The sequence below is a fragment of the Falco punctatus genome, assembly GCF_963210335.1.
Source record: "Falco punctatus genome assembly, chromosome: 3".
In the NCBI taxonomy this organism is placed as follows: Eukaryota; Metazoa; Chordata; class Aves; order Falconiformes; family Falconidae; genus Falco; species Falco punctatus.
In genome coordinates, this window is record NC_137582.1 from 39,961,987 (window position 1) to 39,987,540 (window position 25,554).

General features: G+C 40.3%; 1 protein-coding gene across 6 annotated transcripts; it reads right to left on the reverse strand.

Moving 5' to 3' along the window:
* Positions 1-425: 425 nt before the first annotated feature.
* Positions 426-24,793, reverse strand: GDAP1 (ganglioside induced differentiation associated protein 1; the record flags this gene model as incomplete). Of its 6 annotated transcripts, none has more annotated exons than XM_080381432.1 (6): positions 426-9,586; positions 12,184-12,298; positions 12,763-12,857; positions 16,517-16,690; positions 17,764-18,065; positions 18,306-24,793. In XM_080381432.1, 5 exons carry the CDS (start codon positions 17,831-17,833, stop codon positions 9,204-9,206), a joined length of 837 nt encoding a protein of 278 aa, XP_080237558.1. In that variant the 3' UTR covers positions 426-9,203. The 6 variants fall into 6 exon arrangements, 5 of the variants coding, with proteins under 5 accessions (XP_080237558.1, XP_080237555.1, XP_080237554.1 ...); XM_080381429.1 differs by having other exon boundaries at positions 17,873-18,065; positions 18,306-24,784; XM_080381428.1 differs by having other exon boundaries at positions 17,873-24,786.
* Between the last annotated feature and the right edge of the window lie 761 nt (positions 24,794-25,554).

Sequence of the window (25,554 nt, forward strand, 5' to 3'; positions counted from 1 at the left end):
GAACCAGTCCTGTACAAACAAACACAAGATGAAGGATTGCAGTGTTGCAGAACAAAACTACCTTTGAGGTAAGGTCCTATGGTGAGATTAATTATAATACATGCAAAACCATAGGATTTGTTAATACCTAATAAATCATTAATGGAAGTAAGCAGGGAAATTACTTACTGCTATCTTGAATTAGTGTTTTAAGCTGTGGCTGAAATACAGAGTATCTCATTAAACAGAATCAGTATTGAACGAGTCAACAAATCATGCAATAATAATGCTTTTTTCCTTATACGTTGAACCCGCAACAAAAAGGTGTTCAGACAAAGCTCTCACACACAGTAAGCAACAGACAACATCCTCTGATTGCATCTCACAACAGCATTGCACACATTGCAGTGTAGCACTCTATCAGGTGTGGATTTATTCTTTATTAAAAAAAAAAACCAAACAAACCAAAACAAATAAAGCATAAATCTTAGTAATGGAGACTCAGAAAGAGGATCTGAAATGTTAAGTTACATTAGCAGGCTGATAACCCTATCTTCCCCACCCCTTTTCTCTCCCATAACATAACGGTGCCGAAGCATATCAGTGTGAAGTGTTAAGCTAAAGCCTGCATTTCAGAGCTAATTCTTGGCTAAGGGAAAAGGGTTTTTCTCTTACAGCCCTTCCTCCATAGAGAGCTCTCTTGGTGCTCTTTCATGCAACATAGTCTTCCATAAGAACTAAAAGACCTTTTATAGTTTGGAAGACCAAGGAAAGGATTCCAGTATATCTTCAAGACGTTTAGTCTGAGGAGAGGACAGATCACCAGTCTTTAAATAAGAATACCTCTCTCTTTACTTAAAGATTCATGAAAGAAACGTCATGGCTGATCTGACCAGCATCTTTTCTCTAATGCCCCTGCTTTGCACAGACTGTCTTTGAGCTGCCTTTGGGCTTTCTAACATAAACTTACCACACTGGCTCTGAAATCATGAGCATCCTTTTTTCTCTCCATGTCTTTAAAGGCAGGATATGAATGAGCTTTTCTTCATAAATATATCTTCAAGCCATTCTCTACACAAATAGAAGCACAAGATACAAATTTTTTCCTGAATCCAGATCTCCAAACGTAGCCATTCTTCAAAGTATTAGCTCTGGACTGACAACTGATACGGTTATTGGCAATACAATCTGTGTAAACACCCAGGTATCCTCTCATTCTGAATTAGAGCTGTTAGGGATGTGTTAGGCATCTAGGTGTGCAACCAGCTTGAGGGATTTCAGACTTTAAGCACTGCCACTGCTTGTGTGGGGTTTGAAGCTTGGTTTGCTTCTCTTCCCACACATCACACAAGGCTGGTGGATTGGAAGGAAATTCTTTCAGTTGCTGCTGGACTTCCACCTCCACATGCTGCTACAGATGTGGAACCAAGTCTCAGCTGATGTTGCTGGTCTTGCTGCTCTGCCAGCCATTTGGGGAATATTTGCATTTTTCCCTTTGCACAAAAGGATCCTGAAAGTTTCTTATAACACACAAGCATGGGTAGAACTCTCATCCAGTACGATATTCCTAAGAAAATTAACCAAGCACAGTTATTTTTACTTTTTTAAAAATAGATATATATACATGAAAGAGAAATCTGTTATTTTTTTATTTGTTGAAGCTTCCTTGTATCACAGTCAGAATTTGCTGTTAACAACAGAAAAATGAAGTCAGCTATAGCTTTTTGGTTCTCTTTCAAATCCAAAGAATAAAAAATTTATGATGCTGTTCTGGAATCCGTCCTAAACATACATTCTTGGACTTGTGTTAAAAGAATTCTTTATTCCAAAAATAACTCCATATTCCAAAATTTTTGATTCAGTATGTGCTGCCCATATTAAAAGCTTAAACAGCTTTTTAAAGCTTAAGCTCTGCATATATCCTTTGTTTCAGAAAGGTATTGTGCAGTGTTCATTGTCTCTGTAACGAATAGGTTGATTAAAACAAAACTTGTCAAGGCAGTCTTAAAAATGTGATTCATGGCATAATGACTTTAAAATCAAACTCAGATTCAATGTAAGTAGATGCATCACTAATTTTTTTTACAATGACTCATACCAGATCTGAATCTGGCTCTTTGTTAGAAACTGAAATCTTAATACCTCCATTACTGCAACGTCGTCCAATTTTGTTTCCTCTGCAACTTCTAGCGGCTTCTGCCTCTGTGTTTTAGAACTGTTAAAAATTCAGCACAATGGAAGCGTGCACAACTTCTTAAGGCACCAGATTTCGACAAAGAGCATTTGGTACAGGCTTCCTGGGAGATCTTTGGAGATACTTCTACTAAAAGATCTGAAGATCTAGGCAACCAGTCCTACTCTTACTGCCACTGAGGTGTGATCCAGATCTCTAGTTTGGTGTCTAGGCCTGCGAAAAGGTGTCTGGGGAGAGTTACACAGTTCAAAGCATATACTTGCACGGTACCTTTCTGATCAGTGGTCCAACTTAAATATCCCCGTTAGGAAGCTGGCTTCACTATGCATTCAACAAAGACTGGTATTCCTTCACAGTGTTTCCCTCCACTGATTTCAGTTAAATAGTTGAAGTGAGATAGAGTATGTTCCATGAAGTGACAATCCAGAAGCCTCTCTCCACCTGCAGAAGAGCCACTTGGAGCTAGACCAGAAGAAACAGTGATGTAGCCTCTCTGGACAGTTTCTTCTCTGGTTCATTTGGGCTCCAGAACCTGGAATTCCCTCCCCTTCACCAAACCTGTTACAAACATTCTTTCCAAGAGGTCAGCATTTGCTTACTGCTGGCTTTAAACAAAGCTGGGCAGAAGAGGCTGTGTGGCAGGCCCTGCTCTCCATGACATTGCTGCATGACTGGCAGTCTTGGCCCTCCACATGCTCAGCCCACCTTTTCTCAAAGGAAACGCCTCTGATTTCTACAAAGATAGATGTCACAGCACTCCCCCAAACTAGACGGCTGCAACAAGGTCTTTTACCATCTCATACCAACACACTCTTCATACAGTCCCTCTGCTGCCTTCTCCTCATCTTGCCTCATCAAGGGCCCAATCTCTCTTCTCTTGCTTCTTCCTCGGCTGCTCCCTCTTCATTGGCCTCCACAGCTGCACCTTGAGTACATCGGCCAACCTGTCACCCCTGAAGCCAGCCCACAGTTATATATTATCAATGCTAACTAGCCCAGCTTCATTCCACTACACTTCCCCCCTCTCCTTTTTTATGTTTTTAACAAACATTACAACCTTTTTACAAATAAATTTTTCATACAGTCCTCTATAACTCCTCTACAAATCCCCTTTTTTTCTTTTTCTTTTTAACATTTTATACCTCATGTTTTTACCAACCATCACAAACTTTTTACAAATAAAATTTTCATACAATTCAGACAACTTGTCCTTGAACTTATACTCATATTCCTTCTTCGCTTTTACCTTGGACTTTTCATCTTCTGCAGGTTGGTCACCTTTCTTCTTATCTGCTTTCTTAGCATCTGGGATTTTGATTTCTTCAGAGGGCGGTTCTGATGAACTTATAGTGCCTCATCCTTTTGCCTCTTGGATCACACTGGACAGTAACCTGAGTGAGCTTTCAGCAGCAGCAGATCTAGAATACAGCACTAACACATCATTCTGTGGCCTTAAAAACTTCTTAACATCTTTGTGGTCGCCCATTTCTTCTTCAAATGGAGACACCTTCAACGAGCACATAAACACCGGAAAGACTGCAGGCAGCTCAGGGGCCAGCTCAGGGCCTGCGCCACCTCGGCCGCCTCAGCCACCGCCCCTGAAGCCAACCCACCGTTGTATATTATCAATGCTAATTAGCCCATCTCATTCCACTACACTTCCCTAACCCCCCTTTTTTTTTATGTTTTTACAAACATTACAACCTTTTTACGAATAAATTTTTCATACAGTCCTCTATATCTCCTCTACAGATAGACATGTCTTCTGCCAGTGAAGAGGGAGTCTGACTCTGAAACCTACTGCACAGGGTACATATCTATGAGGGGAGAGGTTTGCTTCTCTGAGTTTTACCAACTTCAACACAAAGTGAGAGAGAAGAACTTCACTTTCTGTAAAGTGACTGCCTCAGCCAGCACAGGACAGACCCAGTGGTCTCCTCACACCTGTGTGGCCCCACAAATGCTCTTATTTTCTGCTGCATAGAGAACCACAGGCACCACTCGCTTAAATGCTTGAAGGTAGGCAACCTTTCTGAAACAAGCCCTAAAGGAGGAATTTTCAGGTGGCAACTGTTTCTCAACAGCTAAAGCTTTTTGGCCAGCCTAAATGCAGTAGCACTCAGCTTCTGACCTGGATAATCAGCTAACAAGAAACACCAAACACATTAACCTATATTCCAAAGTCCCTAGATTCGTGATGTTACCAACGTTATCAAATACTACTATAATGCGATTACAGTAAATAAGGACAGACAGCAGCCCATGCTGTTTCATATAGAAACAGTGAAGGGGAACACATCCCCACACAAAAATCCGCTGAAGACACAAGTGACCTGACTCACTCCCTCTCCATGCACTCCCCAGTTCTGTCTGAAAAGCAGTTTCCTTTAGAGAAGCTGTTTCTCTTTGGTTCTTTAGCCATAGCCAGGCATACAAAGAACCTCTCCTTCCCTCCCTTCCAGGCTGCTGGCGGGGACTATACCTGCCTCCACAGCAGGATTTAGACAATGTCTTCAGTCCTACAAAGGAACTCAAAAATTGCACATAATAAAGCACTGAGCTTGAAACATAAAGGACAACACTTATTGTATTAATTTGAAATAAATCAACAACATTTTCATCATTTTAACTTTAGAGCTGGATTTTATAAATATGAATCATATTGTAATATATATAATCATCAATTAACTGTGTGTAGCAGAAGACATATGGAAGGGATAATAGGGATATTACATAGAATGTATGTAAAGGCAATTAATGTATGTTAATAAATACAGAATAATATTGAATTATACTATTATGTATTAGTTTACACAATACACTCTTCTACCACTATTTTTGAGTATTTTAAACTGTAGTAAAAATTTATTAATGCTGATGTAAAGCTAAAATGGAAATAGCTTTCCAAATTCCAACAGATTCTTCCCACAACACTAAGCTTATCCACAGCTCAACTATTTTACGGTACAACATTTTGAACTTCAAATTAAATAAAGCATCATGACTGTAACTCAGAAAGAAAAACAGAAATAAAAATGTTACTGAACTACTGTATGAGTGAGTTAACAGTATTGTAAGAACTCTGGCTTCTGGAATTTCCTGCGTTTTGAGTGCCTGACTTTGTGACTTGGTACTGCACCAAAACTAAACATTTCTTTTTCAAGAAAGGAGGGGAGGGGGGAAATGTATTTTGTTTGGGATTTTTCTATATGCTTTTGACTTCCTTAGCACATCTTACAAATTGCCTAAGCACAACCTTACACCTCTTTGTCTAACATCAGCTAAATGGAGATATAATAAGGAGGCCTCAGTAAAAATAATCTGTCATGCCTTACTGCAGAGCACTGTGTTCCAGTTAGTTAGGTCCACTACTTTTCACCTCCTTTCTGTCTACTGCTACCTCTAATCCTCAAGAATTAGCGCATGCCAATCTGTTCTCTAAACCTTAGTAGCTCCTTGCTCTCATAAAAATTCAGACTTAAGTAAAAAATGCCTCTAAAAATGTCATATACAGAAGTGGACATATGGCTATGTGAATCTGGGCAAGGTATTTGTATTTGCTGTACCTACCTTCCCATTCGCTCTTGGCTCCTCGTGTCTGTTTAGACATAAGCTTTTCACAGCAAGGGCTCTGTGCATACTTCTGATAAATGCTAACATCAAGGCTACCTCAAAGTTGGTCCACAGACCACAGGTGTCATAATCTCCTGAAACTCAAATCCTAACAGCTGTCTACCTGATCCTTGTAGCTTTGCTGATTTTCAAAGTACCAAAAGGAAAGAAAATCATCATCCTAACTTGTTTCCAGGTATATGCAAGGCGATCTGCTGAACACCTTTTAAAGTGAGATATCAGAGGCTCCTCTCCTTGAATAGCATCAGACTCCTCAGAGTAATACTGTGTGATCCTCAAATGTGCTTTGTTTTACTGACACAGAAGACATAACCAGTCTAGAAAGTGGTCTTAGAATCGATGTTTATTGTGCAGGTCCAACACAGGAAGATATGAAATGTATCTGACACACGATATGAGAGCAAATAGTAAACGAAAACAAGAAGATCGCTTGTGTATCCAATCTAAACAGTATACAGAGGTACCAGAGCAAAGAAAATAAGCCAGGCTGAAAATAAACTTTACGCTATCCTGCACAAAGAGCGGAATACAGCACATGTGCTTCTAAATCTCATCCTATTTTGAGGAATTTAATCATGGATAAGCCTTTTGCTGCCACCTGTACAGAAATCAGTGTTGCACAGAGTACTTCAGGGCAGTGAAAATAAGTAGGCTATCAAATAATTGAACTAACAGAAATGAATTAAACTAGGGATCCAAACTTTTCCTCAGTAAAAGTTCATCATCTGTGTTCACTCCTGAAGACAACAAGTTCAATTGCTGTTCAGTAACATTCATTTTAAAGTGAAATATATTGCAACTTCGCCCTCTTATTTATCCAGTGTAGAAACTACACACAAGCATAAATGATAGGTATCAGAGAACCAACCTGTAGTAAATTAGAACAGCTGTTTTGAGAGATCATGAGAGATTGCTAATCTGATGAGGACGGTCACATCCCTCTTATGCTGAGATCCCAAACATTTTGTTTGGGAAAACTAGTGTTTTCCAGCACATCCGAGAGGCTTGCCAACGTGCAGCCCTGGAGGACCACTGACCTCTGGTGGTCACTTCAGTCCTACCCAACAGTACCTGCAGCTCCAGGCAGGCACCGAGCGCCAGCTCAGCTGCGGACGTCACTGAGGTTTGGGGGGAACCTAAAACTGCTTCATCAATAATTAGCCTGTACCACAGCCCACAGGGCTGCTTGTGTGAACTAAACCAGCAACTTCAGCGAATATAAGTGCTCTTATCTAAAATCAGCACATTAAAAAAAAAGAAAAAAGATGAAGGAAAAAGTAGAATATACATTAATTCTGAAGAAAGCCAAATCATAAATATTGAATTTTACCATTACTTGATGAGATTATATTTTACAGATGGCCTAACAGAAATACATGCCAGGGAAGCATTAAGTTACAGGCCTTGCTCTGTGTTTATTAACTTAGTGGAATTTGTTGGTTACAAGTAAATGCAGATGAACTTCAATATACAAACATCAAACTCAGTTAAAGCTGCCAGCACATTAATAGTATTGTTGGATTAGACTTACTCTAGAGATAATAAAGCTTTCCTAAATAAAGCACACTTAATCCAACAAGTTCTTGAGAACAAATGGGTCTTGAAATAGAATTATATAAAACTATCTTTTTGACAAATTTTAAAAAAAAAACTTTCCTAAGATTCTTATTACTGAAAAGGAGCAATGAGATTTAGGTTTTCTTTTGCTAGACAACTAGCACAATATTAAATTATAAGCAGGAGTATTCAACAATTTTATCCATTTTGATATCTGCTAGATGGTGAGGGTACCCAGACAGAAACTGCCTCAGTTCTTTCCAGCAAACTTAAGAAAAGGTCTTCTTGACACTCAAAAGCAATTATGCAGAGAGATCACAACCACCAGCACTGGATCTAAAATGTACTTAGGCCTGTTAGTGCTGGTTGTTGATAGCCAAATATTTTAAAGCTATGTTTTGCCTGTTGCAGTCATCTACAACTTGTAAACAAAACTCTGAGGCTTTCAGACATTCATCAAGAACACAAAAATCTTACTAAACTGTCACAAGGATTTTCAGCCCTTCCCAACTGCTTTTTTGATGCAAAATTATTCAAAGTATACTTTCAGGTAAATGTACATTTCTCATTGAAACAGGAGCTCAGTTCAAGCCTAACAGAACTCCCAGCATCTGCTGAGTAGTGGGAAGCAGCAGGGTGTTTTTCTACACCTTTCCTATATGCTACACAAGTGCAGCTTTGCAAAAACTCTGCAGTAGAAATCATCTATCTCCAAACAGACCTGTATATCTCACTTGCCACCAATTTTACACCTCTCCATAGTAAACAGATTTTTAAATCACAGTTTCACCTTCAATCTAGGCTACCTAACCAGACTGAAAGACAGTGAACTATTTTTAATTACTTTTACAAAATGCATTGTTGTGCATACATTTTCTAGCTGCCTGTGGCACACTGTGGGCAAACATTTCATGGAGGCACATGCAATTGCTAACATAGCCAAGTAATGTGCAAAAAATAGCCAGTGCTCAGAGTGGAAACAAGAAAGGGTATGTGAGACACTAATACGGAGACAACTGTATCAGGCCACCCCAACGAAAGGAGGAAACGTGCACTGAGATAGTCTGGCCTGACTCAGACAGGGCTTGTGGTTGAGCGGGATATCTGGCTAGGCTAAAGGCTACCCAAAAAGTTTTCAAAGGGCAAGTGTCAGGTTTTTCACTCCCATTTGTATTTCAGCAGAAGTCCAGCATCTATTGACCACTGCTGCCTCTGGAGAATTCCACTTGTGCAGCCCACAAATCATCAGATCTCTTCCTGTACTGCTGCATGAACATACAGTGACAAAAGTAGCTTCACAAGACTATTTTTTAACATGTTCCTAAAGGTCCAACTGTAAATCAGCAGACATTAATCAGTACGGTGACACTGACTCCCATACACAACAGACACAGAGCCTATATTCCACTTAAATCCTACTCTGAGCATTTAAAGTAAGTGCTATTTTCAGTATTTCAGTTATATTGGTTTCTGCACAGTAATGCATTTCACCCACAGTGAAAAGCTGTCACATTGCTGCATTATCTGTTAAATACAAGCATTGTAATTAGGTCATCTACTGGGTAGAGGAGACAATAACCACTTTAACAAAGCACTGTCACAGCCCTTATAGGTCCTTGTCTGAAAAGAAAGTCACTTCTTCCCTTTGTTGTCACCCCAACATATATTTTCCACAAATATTTTGGCATTGCCAATCCAATTATACAACAGCAGGAGACGATTACTGTGTGGCAATGTTCTAATTCACAGACACAACCTTTCTTCTACATTTATATTTTACTGGGGATATTTTCCTGGGGGAGTAGAGCTGCCCTCCACTCATCAGTAAGGACAGACAGGTCTAAAAATAATTTTGCCTGGTTCTAATCAATAACATCACGGTGGCAAACCTCTTCCGAAGACACATGAAAGCAAGATAACCCACTCCTGCCAGCATGCTGACCAGCAGGGTGGTGCCGAGAACCCAGGGAGCCCTTTTCTTGGCCACGCGGAACGCCGTTGGCAGAACAGCCGAGATTAATATATTGTTGACATGTCCTAAAACTCTGCAAAATGCTTTTCTCTTCAGGACACGCTCATAATAGGCTTCCAAGTTGGGCCGCTTTCCGTTTCCCCAGTTTCTTCTTGCTAATCCCAGAAACTTCAGGCGATGTAATGTGACGGCAAGTGATACATCTGCCAGACTGAAGAAATCACCACAGAGCCAAGGCTGATTTTCATCTTCTAAGCAGAGATAAACCATAAAGAATTAGGAGTTAATGGAATACAAGCACATGTAGAAGCCTCCATGGGCTTAACATTTAGTTTAGTGCTATTTCAATATGCTGTCTAATTATATTGGGTTTGCATGGCAATCCTTTGGTAGTGGGAAGGCTACACGGGTGGCTTCTGGGAGAAGCTGCTAGAAGCTTTCCCTGTGTCTGATGGGGCCCATGCCAGCTGGCTCCAAGATGGACCCACTGCTGGCCAAGGCTGAGCCCATTAGCAGTGGTGGTAGCGTCTCTGGGATAACGTATTTAAGAAGCGGGTAAAAACTGCACAACAGCAATTGCAGCTGGAGAGAGGAGGTAATATGTGAGAAAAACAACTCAGCAGCCACTCAGATCAGTGCAGAAGGAGGGGGAGGAGGTGCTCCAGGGGCTGCAGCAGAGGTTCCACTGTAGCCCGTGGTGAAGACCACGGTGAGGCAGGCTGTCTCCTGCAGCCCATGGATGTTAATGGTGGGGCAGATCTCCACCTGCAGTCCGTGGAGGACCCCCACACCAGAGCAGGTGGATGCCCAGTGGAGGCTGTGACCCCATGGGAAGCCCGCACTGGAGCAGGCTCCTGGCAGGACCTGTGGCCCTGTGGAGAGAGGAGCCCAGGCTGGAGCAGGTCTGCTGGCCGGGCTTGTGACCCCATGGGGGACCCACGCTGGAGCAGTCTGTTCCTGAAGGATGGCCCCCCATGGGAGGGACTCATTCTGGAGCAGTTCATGAAGAACTGCAGCCCATGGGAAGGACTCATATTGGAGAAGCTGGTGTAGGACTGTCTCTCGTGGGAGGGACCCCACACTGGAGCAGGGGGGAGTATGAGGAGCCTCCCCCTGAGGAGGAAGGAGTGGAAGTGACAACATGAACTGACTGTAACCTCCATTCCCCAAATGACGGCAATGAATATTCACACTGTCCACCATTAGTCAGGAGCACAGCTGGAGACCCCAGGCTCCTTCTCCAGTCAAAGGAATGAGGTGAATCTTCCTGGGATGGCTCAAAGCAGGCACAGCCAGGCAGCATCACACCTCTAACTTCAGTGATCTGAACCACCACCACCTGAAAGGGCTGATCTGTACTGACTACACCAAGAGCTTCTGAAACCCAGGATACAAAATTTTGTAGTCAGCATAGCTGCCAGCATGAGTACTCTGCTCCAGCCTAGATCTCAAACAGAACTATGCTGTTCCCTCCTCATTTGCAACCTTTTGCAGTTCTTCCCACACAATGAGCACAGAAAAATGCTAGCATGAACATTCAACACCACCTCTGTGGAAACAGAGAAATTTTGCAACATCCCTTTCAACTCATTTGCCACCAGAGGAAAGCAACATTTGGCACGCTGCTGGTACCAGTCCATTTTGACTGGATACGCAGGTCTGAAAGAAAGGCACCTGCAGAGGACAAGTGTATCCTATGTTGCTGAAAGGATACCTGGGGATTCATCCAGTGCATTATGATAAGAAGCTAACCTGTCTGAATGAAAGACACCTATAGTGGCAACAGCAGTAAGTGAATGAGGGATTTGAGCAGCAGCAAGAGAAGCAGAGGCTCAGAGGTTGGCCAGGACCTGGAGAGGCATTGCTGACAAACCTCAAAAACGAAACTCAGACAAAATTCCAAAAGGCAGGTAATAGCCACGTTTTACTAAATCCTGTGGTCCTGGTGGTTTTCACAAGCTCGTCAATATTGTACCAGTTGACTCCTTGAAAAGGCTATTTAGTGGTGACAGACAAGTTTGCTGAACAAAATCCTACCATCCTTTTTGAGTTAAAACATTTTCTGTGACTCTTGCTGTTGAGTCAGTAGAAAATTTAACCTAGATTTTCAATCGCTGGTTCAAATCTCCTGTCTTGATAGTAGCTGATAATTATTACAACAGCTATTTATAGAGCCTAATACAGTTATTGATTTGAGCAGATGCAGTTGATATTGACTGATGCTTCACATAGCTCCCAGTGAAGTCAGATAAAGGATTCCTATTAGCACCACTGGGAGCTGGACCAGACTCTGAATAAGCAGAAGACTAATCCCATTTGAACAAAATTTGACTTTAATTTGGGTGGATGGCAGGTAAACACCGCTACTTTCCAAGACAGGGGGGGAGGCGGATTGCTTAATGATTAGAGCGTTCATCCGGATTGCTAATTCTACACTAAAAATACCAGCACAGTATTTACACAAGATTATAATAAACCCATATTAAACATTAAAGTTGTGATCATTACAGTGAACTGAAGCCTACAACTACAACATCAAGAATAACATTCTGTAGTTAAGGGTTTTCTTATTTTGTTGACAAGATACTGCAAAAGTGTGCAGCTAATTATACTCATTCTGAAAATGTGATCAAGCACTTTCATAAGAGAGTGAGAACTTATTGACAGCAGCAGTAAACTGAACAAGTATTTAAAACAGCATTGATCCCTTCTGTAATGTGAGATCAGTATATGCTGAAAGTATCAAATTCAATACATTAAAACCAGTTCTATAATGGTGCTGTCAACAGATTTATTCAGCCTCCCCAAACACAAGCATCAACAGGATTTAGTAAGGAAAAATCCTTACCTGGTGTTTCCTCATTTCGACGCTGCAATTCAGTCTCAACCTGATCCAAAACTTTTTCCAGTTCATCCAGTACTTTCTTTAGGTATTTTATATTATCATGATCCAGCAGTTTAGACTAAATATATACACAGGTTAGTGTTTTAATCATTGTACAGTTTATACTTTTATCAGATAAACTTTTACATAGATACTACAGTGCTTATTCATAAAACGTGATTATTTTCGCCACATGGTCAGCTGGATACCATTTGGATACGAGTGACAATTCAAGTAGAAGAAGAAAAACATTAGAGATGCTATATATCAGGGTTTACCTCACGCTGCAGGGTGCTCAACAGCCCAGCGCCATCACTGATGTGTACTTACCTTTGAAGTCAGCAGGATCAGTCAAATACTTCAGCACACACTTGGAAGTGTGTAGCTGATCTGGGGGACAGACTGCTTCATGCCTTGTAGGGTTAAAACACTGCATGACATTAACGGTAATGACAGGTGAAACAAATGTTTACATCATGACAGAAGAAATCTGACACTAACAAGCTCATTTTATTATTGGGGGAATACAAAGAGTTTTCTTACTTTAAGGCGCTTCTGTTTTGCTATATAGGCATCTTGAAGGTCTGGGTTTTCTTCTGCAAGTTTCTTCAACTCTGATTCTGTGTTACTTATTTGGCCTGATTTAAAAAAAAAAAAAAAAAAAAAAAAAAAAAGGGAAAGAATGACATTAGATATCCAAACATGCCCATAATGCAACCCACTGAAATTGATCACTAGCTTCTGTACAAGTATCACACCAAAGAAATGGGAAGTGGTACTTCAATGAAGTATGACCAACATTTGTTTTGGAAAACAACAGCTGCACGAAATGACCCCACCACACCTTCTGCTCATCAGTTTGCAATGAACTCTATAAAGCGGTGATCTGCCAGGCAAGAACGAAGAATTCTTGTTAATATTTTTCTCTTATTCAGAGAAAACCATTTTGCTGCCAAAACCTGTGCTAAATCCATGAAATTCTACTACAAGTACCTTAGGTCTCTGATGGTTTTGTACCTTCATTCCTGGGTTCCTAACACGCTTTCCACACTGTGAAAGTGCCAACAGGCCCATACTGGGGTTTTCTGTAGGTCACATATATGATTCCACAGCAAAAGCCTAAATACCACTGAATATGGAACCAAGGTGTTTCCAGTTAGCTAAACTGTGACACCAAAATCTGTGATCCCTTTTGTAAATGTTCATTACAGAGTATATGGACATTCTAGAAAAAACATTCATTACATGACTTAAAGAAAGAATGATATGAAAAATTTAAGATAATTTTACTAATTTCTACTACATGTGTATAGCCTTTTCTCTCCTTAAAATGGGGCTTTGCTTGACAATGCCATACTTACAGACCTAGAATACCAAAAGGTAGTGAATAATAAGTTATCTTCTAAAAATAAGTATTTCCAGTAATAAACTGAGAACAAAAGAATAATTATAGGGCATGAATCACCTCTCACTTTTACTTGATAATTAAGATTAGTTCCAATTAACTCTTATAAATTAAACTGATAAAAAAATCTTGCTAGAGAATAGTGAACTCACTGTTTTACATATTCTTTGTTTCCACCTGGTATGACTGTAAAAGCCATCTTTCAACACAGTATATGAAGAAACGGAAGGATGTAATCACAAAACTAAAATCTTAAATATGCAATTAATTACTTAGTTGGATTTGGTATGCATAAATATAATACATAACTGGTTGGTGGCTTATTATATCTAGCACTCTGAAAAAAACCCAGCTTTTCAAAGCTGAAAATTAAACCATTCAGGAGAAGTTTGAACACGCAAAGGAATTGTTTACAAACATCCACAAGCTACTCAAAAAAATGCCTCAAATCAAGAAAGCAGGCTATGCTTTAAGTACAAAAAGATACAAAAACATCCCAGTTCAGACAATCCAAATTTTAGCTCTACCAATATGAACGTGTGTGTGTAAACTGACAATTTATACCAGCTAGAAACTAAAGGGGAAGAACACAAATGGTCAGCAGAACACAAGACAATGTTGTAAAGTGAACCATAATAAAGCACTGCCTGTTACCATGTGAAAACAGAAAAACTATCAATAATACCTAAAAGTACAATTGTTCAATGAACAGTGTACATACACATTTGGGGAAGAAAAAGACAACAAACCAGACAGTACACTGATATAAGGGAATAATTCATGTTACTTCAGTAAAACAAAAAATGCTAATTACTGTTGCTAAAATTACCCATTCTAAATCTCACCAGGTACTTTTTATAAATAATTTACTTTTAAGTAACTATTGATCATTGGACCAGCAACACTGACTTCTAAATACTTCTTCATACTCAACAAGTTTCCAGCACAGAGAAAGAAAACTAAATCTGTATTGATGTTTTTTAAAGGGTAACATGCAACTATAAGGAAAACTAACTGCCTGACTTCACTTCTGACAACACAATGGTGTGGCTCATAAAAGAACTGACTTGCCAAAAATTTTAAGGAGGAAGATAACACAGTCTGTTGGAAACAGAAGTCCTCAAACTAACACAGTATCATCCTTTATGATATTATGCATTTGGTAATAGTATACGTGTATGACATTTTAAAGTTGCTGCAGTGTTTGACCTTGCTCTATGGAGCATTCTAAAATATCACACAAAAAAATCAACACCATGTAAAGCACTGACATTGACCAAAATAAAAAAAACAGAGATCTCCGAACATAGCAGTGAACAGGGAATCTTCATCCAGCCGCGTTTTCAGGATTTGATCCTCATCCTAGAACTATTTAGTTCTTTTGCAATACTTAGAAGGAAACATAAAAGCATTAATAAAAGTTTGGCATGGTACAAAGCCTAGAAGGGACAAAACCCAAGAAAAAACACAGCACTGATACCAGTGGTCTGGACTAGTTGATAAACTGGGCCTAAGCAACCAACCAATGTTTCAACACAGCCTAGTGTAAAAGATAAATTGAAGCAAAAGACACAGGTCACGTTTCTTGGCAAGAGGGCTGGAAGTTTGCAAGCAGTTCTGAAAAGCTAGACCAAGGTCATGACCCATGACCAGCTGAACAAGGATTCCCACAGCACAGTTCTGTGGCTGAAAGTAACACTGGAATCCTTGAACATATATACAGTGAAAAACCACAATAATAAAGAATTAAATAATTATCTCCCTATCTGACACCAAAATGAACAGAAACTGCTGTCCAGTTCTAGTGTCCAAACCCAGGAGGAAAAAAAAAAAAAAAAAAAAGGGCAAAAAAAAAAGCTATGAGAATTGACAGATTATTTGCCAAGGATTTTTAAGTATTACCGAACACTGTTTAAAACCAAGTATTTCTGCCAACTACTGGATTCAAAACAGGAGCTCATTTCAGGAGATCCTCTGTTGTAAAAGGGATGGGGCAACATAATCTACAGTTATTTCCTCTGCCTCTAACGTATTTTTTTCATGGGAAACTGATATGTATATAAAAGTCTTAAATAAAATACCAATCCCAAGGAAGTCAAATGACATTTTCCACTGATTCTACCAGACCACCTGTTCATCTGTTACCCTGATTCTACATTCCATACATATATATATATATATATATATATATATATATATATATATATATATATATGAAGCATTATTTGCACCCAGGATTTTGGTTTACATTGTGCTTTAACAATTTCCATTGCTGTGATGAACCTCAGCTACTTAACCCTTCACTCCTTTTTTTTTTTTTTTTTTCCCTACCACTGGCACCAAATTGTCACTAGTACATGCCTCAGACAAAAGACAAAAAGGGTCTGATGACTTTCTTACAATATATTACACAAACAGACTCTGTTTCACTGAGGCTATTGCACCACTTTGAGAAGAAAGCAATTGCTTTCATTTAATAGGTGAATTTTTTACAAGTTTACAATCACAAAAAAATGGGGTTCCTTCAGTGTAGTGGTTTGATGTGAGTAGCAACAGAGCTGTCCTCTAAATTGCTTTATAAGGATAAATAGCAAGATCAGAAAATAAAATACAGCTGTCACACCTGTCATTTTCTGTTATGCAGAAGCAGCACAATTATTAGGAAAATTAATTCCACAGACACCTCGGAAATTACACTTCCCCTTTCCCATTTTCAAATCATAACAGACTACACAATCAATAGAAAGTATATGCACAAATTATCATGGACTGCAACCAAAATTGGAAACCTGTGCTCCATATATTCTGCTTAAGGTGCACTGAAGACGCAAGAGAGGTGTTAATGCAACACTCTATTTACCAATAGGCATTGAGAGCTATAACAGTACATACTACGAATTCTGCTGGTAGCATAGGCTGGAATCATGGAATCTACTGTTAACTCGGGGTGCAGGATGCAGCCATGTGTGTAGGCATCCATAGGCAAGGAGTCTAAAAGCTCTCTATAGTGTTGCACTCTTGGATAATACATGCTCCCCTCTTCCGGCATTAATCTTGGTACTCCCTCTGCAATACAAAGTTAAAAATAAATGTTAAGAAGAACCATGTAATCGACCAAAAGCAGTATTTCCAAAGTTACTTCAGTTACGTCCAACCAGCGCAGACGACACAGCCACAGTTAAGAGAGCTTCGCTTGTTCCCCACCATAATGTAACAGTTATCATGTCTCAAAGAAAACTATATACATGTACTTAATTTTAAAACATTTCAATAATCCCAACTCCTATGCAGCAGCCCACATAAACACATCTTTAAGAGGCCTTCAAATCAGAAAACTGGATTCAGCATCTCTTTTATGCTTCTAGGAATGGGCAACCATGTCACACAACCCTTTAGCCCTCTCACAGTAGGGCACAACTGCGGTTCTAGTAAGTTGTTATGGCTGAAACATTACTAGAACTGCGATGCTGTAAAAATTACAGTACAGGAATCCTACTCAAAGCATGATTAGAAGTATTCCTGCATACCACTGAGTTTTACCCTGCCCTCAATCTACCTGGGCCCTGACTACTCATTTGATGAAAACGCCAGCATTAAACACATACTGTGATCACCCAGCAACGACGTTTTCTTCATGCCTTAGCAACTGCAGCGCTAAACCCCTTAAATACAAAATGCTGCCTCTTCACACCTAAAAAAAATACAACTCTGCATTTCCTTCAAAAACTGAGGCTGTCAGTTTTCTGGACAAAGAATTTCAAAAGCCTGCATGTGATCACTTCCGAGTTTTACCCTCCTACATTTTTACCTTTTGACTCCATTTTGGCTCCAAAAATAATTTACTCATTCTACTTCCTTTTTCCGCCCATGATTACTCTGGAATTGAGCTTTTTTTATTATTATTATTTTTTTCTGGCAGAGAAGCAGGACCTGCCCAAGAGCAGCAGCTGTGCAGCTCTGCCCAGCGCTCCGCAGCAGCCTCACCGCCATGGCCGGCTCCTCTACCCTTCCTGAGGCGGTAAGGAGGCCAGCGGCTGGTTGTCACTTACAGCTGCTTCTGAAGGTGCCGGAAGGCCTTCAGTTCATTTTAAAGGAACGCGGGTTTACCCCATACCACCAACTATGACGAGCCCATTTACTTGTGAAACTACAAACGTTTTCTGGTCCTGGATGAACCAACAGGCAGCGATACGGGGCTGACCCCACCATGGCTGCATGCCACAGGATTTCACACGCCTAGGGGATTACCATCTACAAACGTCGCTTCAAGGTAATCGATAATCTGCGTTGCCTCACAAACGATGTTCTCCCCATGGATCAGGACAGGCACTTCTCCAGAGGAATTCAAGCGCATGAACCACGGTTCGTTGTGCTCGCTCAGGGGCAGGTTTACATCACGCTCTTCGCACGTCAGGGCCTTTTCGGCTATTGCCAAGCGCACCTGCAACGGCGTCACCGCGGTCACCCCAGGAGAAGCACTGCCGGACAGCTGTCCCCGCGCTGTCAGCCGCCCCGGCCACGGCCCCGGCCCCGGCCCGCCGCGGGGGCAGCCCAGGCCCCCCGCCCTCCCCCCCCGCCGCCTCCGCTGCGGGCAGGCTGGGCCGTGGGCCACCTCCCCGCCCGGCCCCCCGGGAGGTGGCAGTCCGGGGCCTGCAGGCCGCCGCCCCGCCGCCCGCCTCACCTTTTGCGAGGAGAAGGACTGCGTCCAGTGGTACAGCACCAGCGGCGCCATGCCCGGTGGCGCGGCGCGGCACGGCACGGCTCGGCGCGGCTGGGCACGGCGCGGCCCGCTGCACTGCGCCGGGCGGGGCAGGAGGCCTGCGCGGGCGCGGAGCGGCGGCCGTGCCCGCCCCGCGGCGGCCTGCTCTTGGAAATTAACAGAAGGGGGTGCCGGGGGCGGGCACCCCCTTGTTCCCCCCGCCTGCCGCCGCGCTGCGCAGAGGGCGGCCCTGCCTAAGGGGAAACCGCCTGCAAAACCGGCCGCAGCATCCCCTGGGGAAGCACAGGAAGGAGGGGTGCGCAGGTGAAAACGTGACATGGCAGGTTTTTCTGTTTGTTTTTGGGTTTGTTTTGTTTTGGTTTTTTTCTTCAACAAGGACTTGCATTATGGATTTCAGGGACATTGGCACCACGGTCTTTGGAAATACTACCAGAAGACATCCTGAATTGGACCCTATGGGTATAAACACTCTGTTGCAAAAGGCACTTAAGTTACAGCCTGAAGAAATAAAGCTCTAGGCTAACGTGCACTTCTTTTGTCTCCAGATGTGTTCTTTCAATCACAAGAGACAAGGCTTCTCAAATATTATTTTTTTCTAGACAAAATTAGAAAATTGAACTGTTTTGCAGGTCCTGAAAAGCATTTGATAACAAACACTAGCTTCCGTCGCCAGAAAACACTTCCTATGTGTCTCACAGTGGAGATAGGATTGAAGATGTAATTGCAGATAGTGCATCCATTAGATACTGTCTGCAGCATCAGGGGGATGAGCAAAATAAAAACCACAGTGAGATTTGAGTCCAGAACACTGTTATCTTTATCCTGACTGCTCGATCTGCAATGAAGGCAACTACTTCAGGTGAAGCTGATAACCTGCTCCCACATGCAATTTCTATATACCAGATGAATCCCACCATTACTGCTCTGAAGACTTTGAACCTAATACGTCAAAAGCTACATCCCAGTAACATGTACATTTGATTTTAAGGGAAGTTTTGACTAATGTTAAGCAAGGGAACAGATTTAATTCACTGCAAGTGACCAACTAATGGACAAATCTGATAAATCAAAAGGGAAGAAACCAAGAGCCACCTTCCAGCCCTGCAGTGTTCATGAGAGTGGGCAGAAGGGCAGCATTGTGTCTTCCCCAGAGACTACTCCCAGCTAGAGTCACAAACCAAAATAACCTTACCAGAAGGTCAGGTATGATAAGAGGATTCTCACAAATCCCAGCTGACAGTAGTCAATGTGTTACTGATGGCAAATCTTACATTTTGGGGAATTTTATTTAACTGAAATTCTTCCCAAAGTTGGAGAATGTGCTTAAAATTGATAATAAGAATGCAGGCAATGGGATGACTGGACTTCTTTCTCTCCAAGTTACCTGTCTAAGGTAAGCATGCTGGCATACCCTCTCATGCACTAGGGCTTTAACCTACGACTCACTGATACACATGTATCCTCACAGGTCTCTGCCTAGATTGCTGTACAGTTCCTCACCGCTAAATCTTAAATTATCTCAAGGCAAAGAACCGAGTATTGGGTACCACAGACATTTTATTTTTTTGTAATTTTACATGCACTAGACAATCTTTCAGATTTTGGTTTTGGGTTGTTTTTTTTTTTTCTTAATTTTGCCTTTGAATCACGATGTTGTCATTTTGTCAGTTACCAGGCAAACTCCTACTCCATTTCAATTCTCTTGTTCAACTAATTAATTTAATACCAAACATGGACTTGTGAATTTGAGTTATGTTTTGTTACCTGTTTTAGATGCCTGGAAAGGCAATGAGAGGTATCTATCTTCTAACACAGCAAATAAAAACGGACCACTGAGATCAGTATTTCCCACTTCAGACCTGTTCGATAACAGAGCAGTGGCAGTCGCTCAGGTGATTCTTCTTCCTTTAACCCAGTCATCGGTGTTGCTATGAAACATCACTAGTATGTCCATCTTTATAGTCCTAGCTTGCCCAACAGCAGTTCAGCTGAACTGTAGACAGTTATACACACACACACATATATAACTATATATATACACATATACATAAAACGATATAAATTTATATATAGCCCGGCGGGCAGCTGTTCTCACGACTGACCACACGAGGCCTCCCTTTTCCAAAAATACGATGCAAAGTACCTTCTCCCTCCGGATGCTGAAGGGCGCTGATGCCTTTTTCTTCAGGACGAGCACCTATCCATCCACCTGTGTTTGCTCTCGAGCCCCTCTACCTTCTCATACAAGGAGAAAAGCAAGCAAAAGGGGCAGGTTATGGAAAAAGCTCCTGGAAAACCTTGTTCCACATGCAGTTACACAAAGCTTTACACAATGGAAATGAAAGTTAAGTCTCCATAAAGGTACTTTTTACTTTGTGAAGGTCAGGAATACAAAAGCAGCACAAGGCACAAAGCCACACAACTACAAATCTGACCACCATGTTGCCGTTACAAGCAGACTGCTAGCACTGTGTGACTAATCACTTTTCTTACAATACTGATATTCTTGCCCTGTTTCTCTACCTGGCCTGCCTCTCTTGGGGCTTTTTCAGCATCTTGTATGCGTTTACAAAAAATACATTTACATTCCTCTACAAGTTTTTTTTTAATGCACATGTTTTTAAATCATGGAGAGAAAATAACATTTACAAGCAATACTAAGAGATAACAAGTACCACAATCAAATTAATAAGCAGATGTATAAATTAGGTCAAAGATCTGCATATCAGTATTCTGGTAATAGGTTTTCTTCCTTTACTACTCACTCCATTGTATTGTGAAGAAACATCTAGGCCAGATTTGTCATTAAACTGATTAATAAAAGTAAAAAATGACCATTTCTTTCATATCAGATCAATTATTTTTGTATATTGAAAACCAAGTTTGATTAGATTACAGGGGCAAAATAATATATTTTGCTTTTTCCTATGCAGCCAGAGCCATTATAGCTGAAAAAATAGCTGGATTCTCTGTAGACATCATTAACAGATGCATTGGTCCAGTTCCAAGTGCAGAACTGGCCTAATTGACAGTGGTACAGGAGTTAATACTGGTTAGGAAAGTAAGACGGGTTCTGTTCTGGACCTTCTGTCATCAATAGTGGCTAAATTCCAGTTGCAGATGCTGCATTACTGGCAGTGATATGAGCCAAAAGAACATAGCATTGAATTCAGATACACAGATGAGATTTAATGTTGACACAAGAACTGTCTTTAATATGACTGATGAATTAGAAATGCAACTCTTTAGAAACAGTGAGAGCAAAGTTACATCTTGACAGTCACAGTTGAGACTATCTGTGCCCTAATTTAACTGTGTATAAAACCATGGAGGGATGCCAAACTAATTCTAGATAGCTGATGCATATTCTCAAGAAACAGAATTACTGAGTTGCCATTTTATATCCAACAAAATCCACCTATTAATAGAACTTACTTAGTCACTTTCAAAGTTACTTAACATACAGTCTTTTCTTCAGGGTTTTCACCACAAAATTAAGCCAAAGTTTTCCCTAAATACCATAGTCCAACATGTACCATGGCAAAGGAGTTTCATCTAAGTACTTCAGAAATATTGCTTAAAAATTACATTTTCTATATAAATTTATTTTGTTGTTTTACAGTAAACCTATTTCAAAATAGTTAGTAGTAATTGCATACATTTCTAGTTCTTGAAATGTAACAAAAATATTCATTGTTCTAATGCTATAAAAACTTCAATAGTTTAGTTTTGATGATTGGCATGAACTTCCCTGAAGTATCAGACTTTTAAATCAAACACAGAAATACATTTAATATATTTACATAAGGTGCGAAAAGGGCAATTTCTTAGCTATAAACCTTAAAATCCAGGTATTATCGTGACAGCTTTATCCAGTCTATCACTCCTCATGCTTTTATGCAAATAGCATCTTCAAATTATAAAATCTAATATATCAGCCAAAATAAAAAGTTCTCCTGTGCTCTGTACCTCTGTGCATAGCATCTAGATGTTGGGGTTTTGTACTTGTTTTAATCTAACAATGATGACATTTTGTTAAGCAAAGACTGCCATCATGTTACATGTTTGCACAGCACTGTCTAGGACATTGGATTTTGGCTTCCCATTAAAATTCATATATTACCACAGCACAAGCAATTAATGTAAAAAATTATTTTTTGTAGCTCTTCTAGCTATTGCCTGTGGCCAAAAACAGTGTGCAAATCTGAGCTCATAAAATAGATTGTTTGGATGCTGAAACAAAATCCACCAAAGTTAGTAGGGTGATTTGTACTGGGTCATATATCAGGTCTTAGACTTGTTCAAATTCTACTACAATCACACTACAAAACATAAAGATTCAGTAACTGGAAAGACAACCAAGCACAGAAAGTGTTAAGGAAATCAAGGGGTTAAACACAATTTTGTAAAACATCCTTTGAAGTCTCATGCAGTATTTTCTTTGACTGGAAAATAATTTTAAAAGATAAATGAAAAGTTATGGAAATCAGATTCTTTCCACCCCTGTAACAAGCCCAGTTTAACTACTTTCAAAAATTTCTAAAAATATTAATTACACTTTCTATTGAAAATGTTGTGAAAACTTTTAGAAGTTAATTTGTAAATGAGTTTAAACTAAACATGGTCTTTTTCAGCCAACTGCTCACAAAAATAGTTTTAAAATACTTTAAAACATTAGCGTGTAGTTCCAAACATTTTCATTGACAAGTGAAAAAATAGCTGCCACTGAGGAAGAGCCATTACTTTAACAACATTAATGATTAAGACAAAACATAAATTTAGTTCTCATTTGAATAAAAGAATTCTTATTCTTCAGCCTGAATTCTTGCTGTTTGGTCATAAGCTTTGTGCAAGCTGGGCTAAAACCCAAACAGGTTCAACTAGCTTCCTTGAAATCTCAGTTCATGAGATAGACATCAGTGCTAAATGAAAGTATGAAAAAGTGCTTTCAAAATCTTAAGTCAACCTCAGTTCCAGAGCACTCTGCACCAGCACAGCAACAGGGATGAAGGCTGTTCTGCCCTGTGCCATCCAAGGCTCCACACCACCAAAGGAAAATAAGCCACCAGGGCCAGCTGGGTAGCCCGGCCCATTACTGCTCATGAAGGGGTGGGGGCCATAAACATGAGCAGGGTGTTTTCTCTTACTAACAATTCCCCCCCCCCCAGTCTAGATCACATAAATTATGTGTCAGTATTGCAGTGTCTTTTCAAATTCTAGTATGGCAGAAAGAAAAAGGAAAATGTAGTGGTCAATTATAATATATCAATGTAGTGGATTTACTGAATTTTGAAACCTGGAGAAATTTTCATTAAGTTCTCCTTCTCACTACATCTATATCAGCCTGGAATTTTTAAATTTAAAAAAAAAAAAAAACAAAAAAAAAAAAACCAAAAAAAAAAACAACCCAACCCACAACCCAAAAAACAAACAAAAAAAACCCACACCAAAACACCTGGAATCTTTATGCCTGATATTTCCCAGTGGAGGGCCCTCCACACGCATGACTTCCACTACCAGCTCTCATTTCGGTGCTTAACAAATGGAGACTCAGAGTTCTCATTCCACAATTTCCATCCTGTCCAGCCAGATGTCAGGATACTATTTTGTTAGTTCTTCAGAGAGATTTAAACTTCTTCTCCTGTTTTTTCTTCAAAGTGACTAAACTGCTACTCCATATTTAATTGATAATTGGGGTTTTTTTTAGGTTTTCAGCCCCTTGGTATGTGTTGATGAAAAAGCGCAAAGGAACTGGACTGTTAGTTGATACCAATTAGTAAACCTCTAATTTGAGTCCTGGTCCAAAGGGGTTCCACTTTAAATTATTGTTTTAGTCTTTAGATGAGTCTTCTTTCTTAAACACAGTTTAAGAGTTTCGTCATCAATATTTATGGTTTAGGTGTGCTGAATAGCAAGAAATAGTCAACACTTGCCTTGTAGACAAAGGTATTTTGTGGCACCCAGGTATTTCCAGTGAACTTAACTCCAACACCAGTAACAATAATTTAAGAAACTGGGATTCTTTCACTTGATTGTTACAAACTATCTATGCCAGTTAAAACTTCATCTTTTCCATGCTCGTCAGAAAAGAACAGCAGAATGTAAAACAGCTGGACAAATTAATTATAAAATAGCATACGAACACAACATTCACCTAACTGCTCTTGTAAGCAAGACCCTCGTTCGTGAAAGTATAAATAGGATGAGACACAGTTTTGGGCAGCAATAGATTTGGGCGCTGAGTCACTCTCTATGTTCTTTTGGCACTAACTGAAACATGCTGGCATGATTTTTTTCTGCACTGCATAACGTCACTCGCAGAGAACAAATATCAGAGCTACGGCTCTGAAAGCCCACTTCCCTTGTCACATTTAGCTCAAAGAGATTTTCTTAAGAAAAACGGATGTAGTATATTAGCGCCAGCAGAAGGCAGTAATACTTGCTATTTAGCATTTACTGAGTTAGCTGACAAAAAAAAAAAAAAAAAGCAAAAAAAAAGCTATACAGAGAAAGGGATGAATTTAAATCCTGTGTGTGTAACTGATACAAATGAAAGTATGAAGTTGTCTCCGTGCCCTGTGCAAGTGCAGGGGGAGAAGCGAGGGCAGCAGGCGATGGTATGTGTCTGAAATAACAAACCCTTTCCACTAACACCCTAGCTAATGCATCGGGTGCAGAGGCAAAGCCAGAGGAGAGAATCTGCAGAAGCTGAAGCAAGCTTTTCAAATTTTACAGAGACACATAAACTGGCAGGGGGGTGGAGGAAGACGCAATGCCTCAGCCTAATTCCTGTAGCGTCCCATCAAGTCCAGTGGCCAGAACACAAAAGCAGAATTTGACTGGTGAGTTAAGTCCTCGGAGGAAAATACAAATGGTAAAAAAAAATAAAAGCTATATTAATAGAAGAGTCAATATGAACACAGCTCAAGGAAAAGGAAGCAAAACCACCCTTTTGGTCCAGAGGGGATAATCTATCTTTTCAAGATGAAGAAATTAACAGGTTTTCTTCTTGACCTTGAATAATTAAAATTTTCCCTCTAACACGCTAGACAGGCCATGGCCACAGACCTTCAGGGCTATCTTACTTTATTTCCATGTATTGCACAAAATGAGAAATAACTGGAAAAAACTTTTTAATCTCAGCCTTTCTCTAACTTCACTTTATAATACATTTTCATTCCAGTTTTGACATTGTGTATGGCCTAAGACA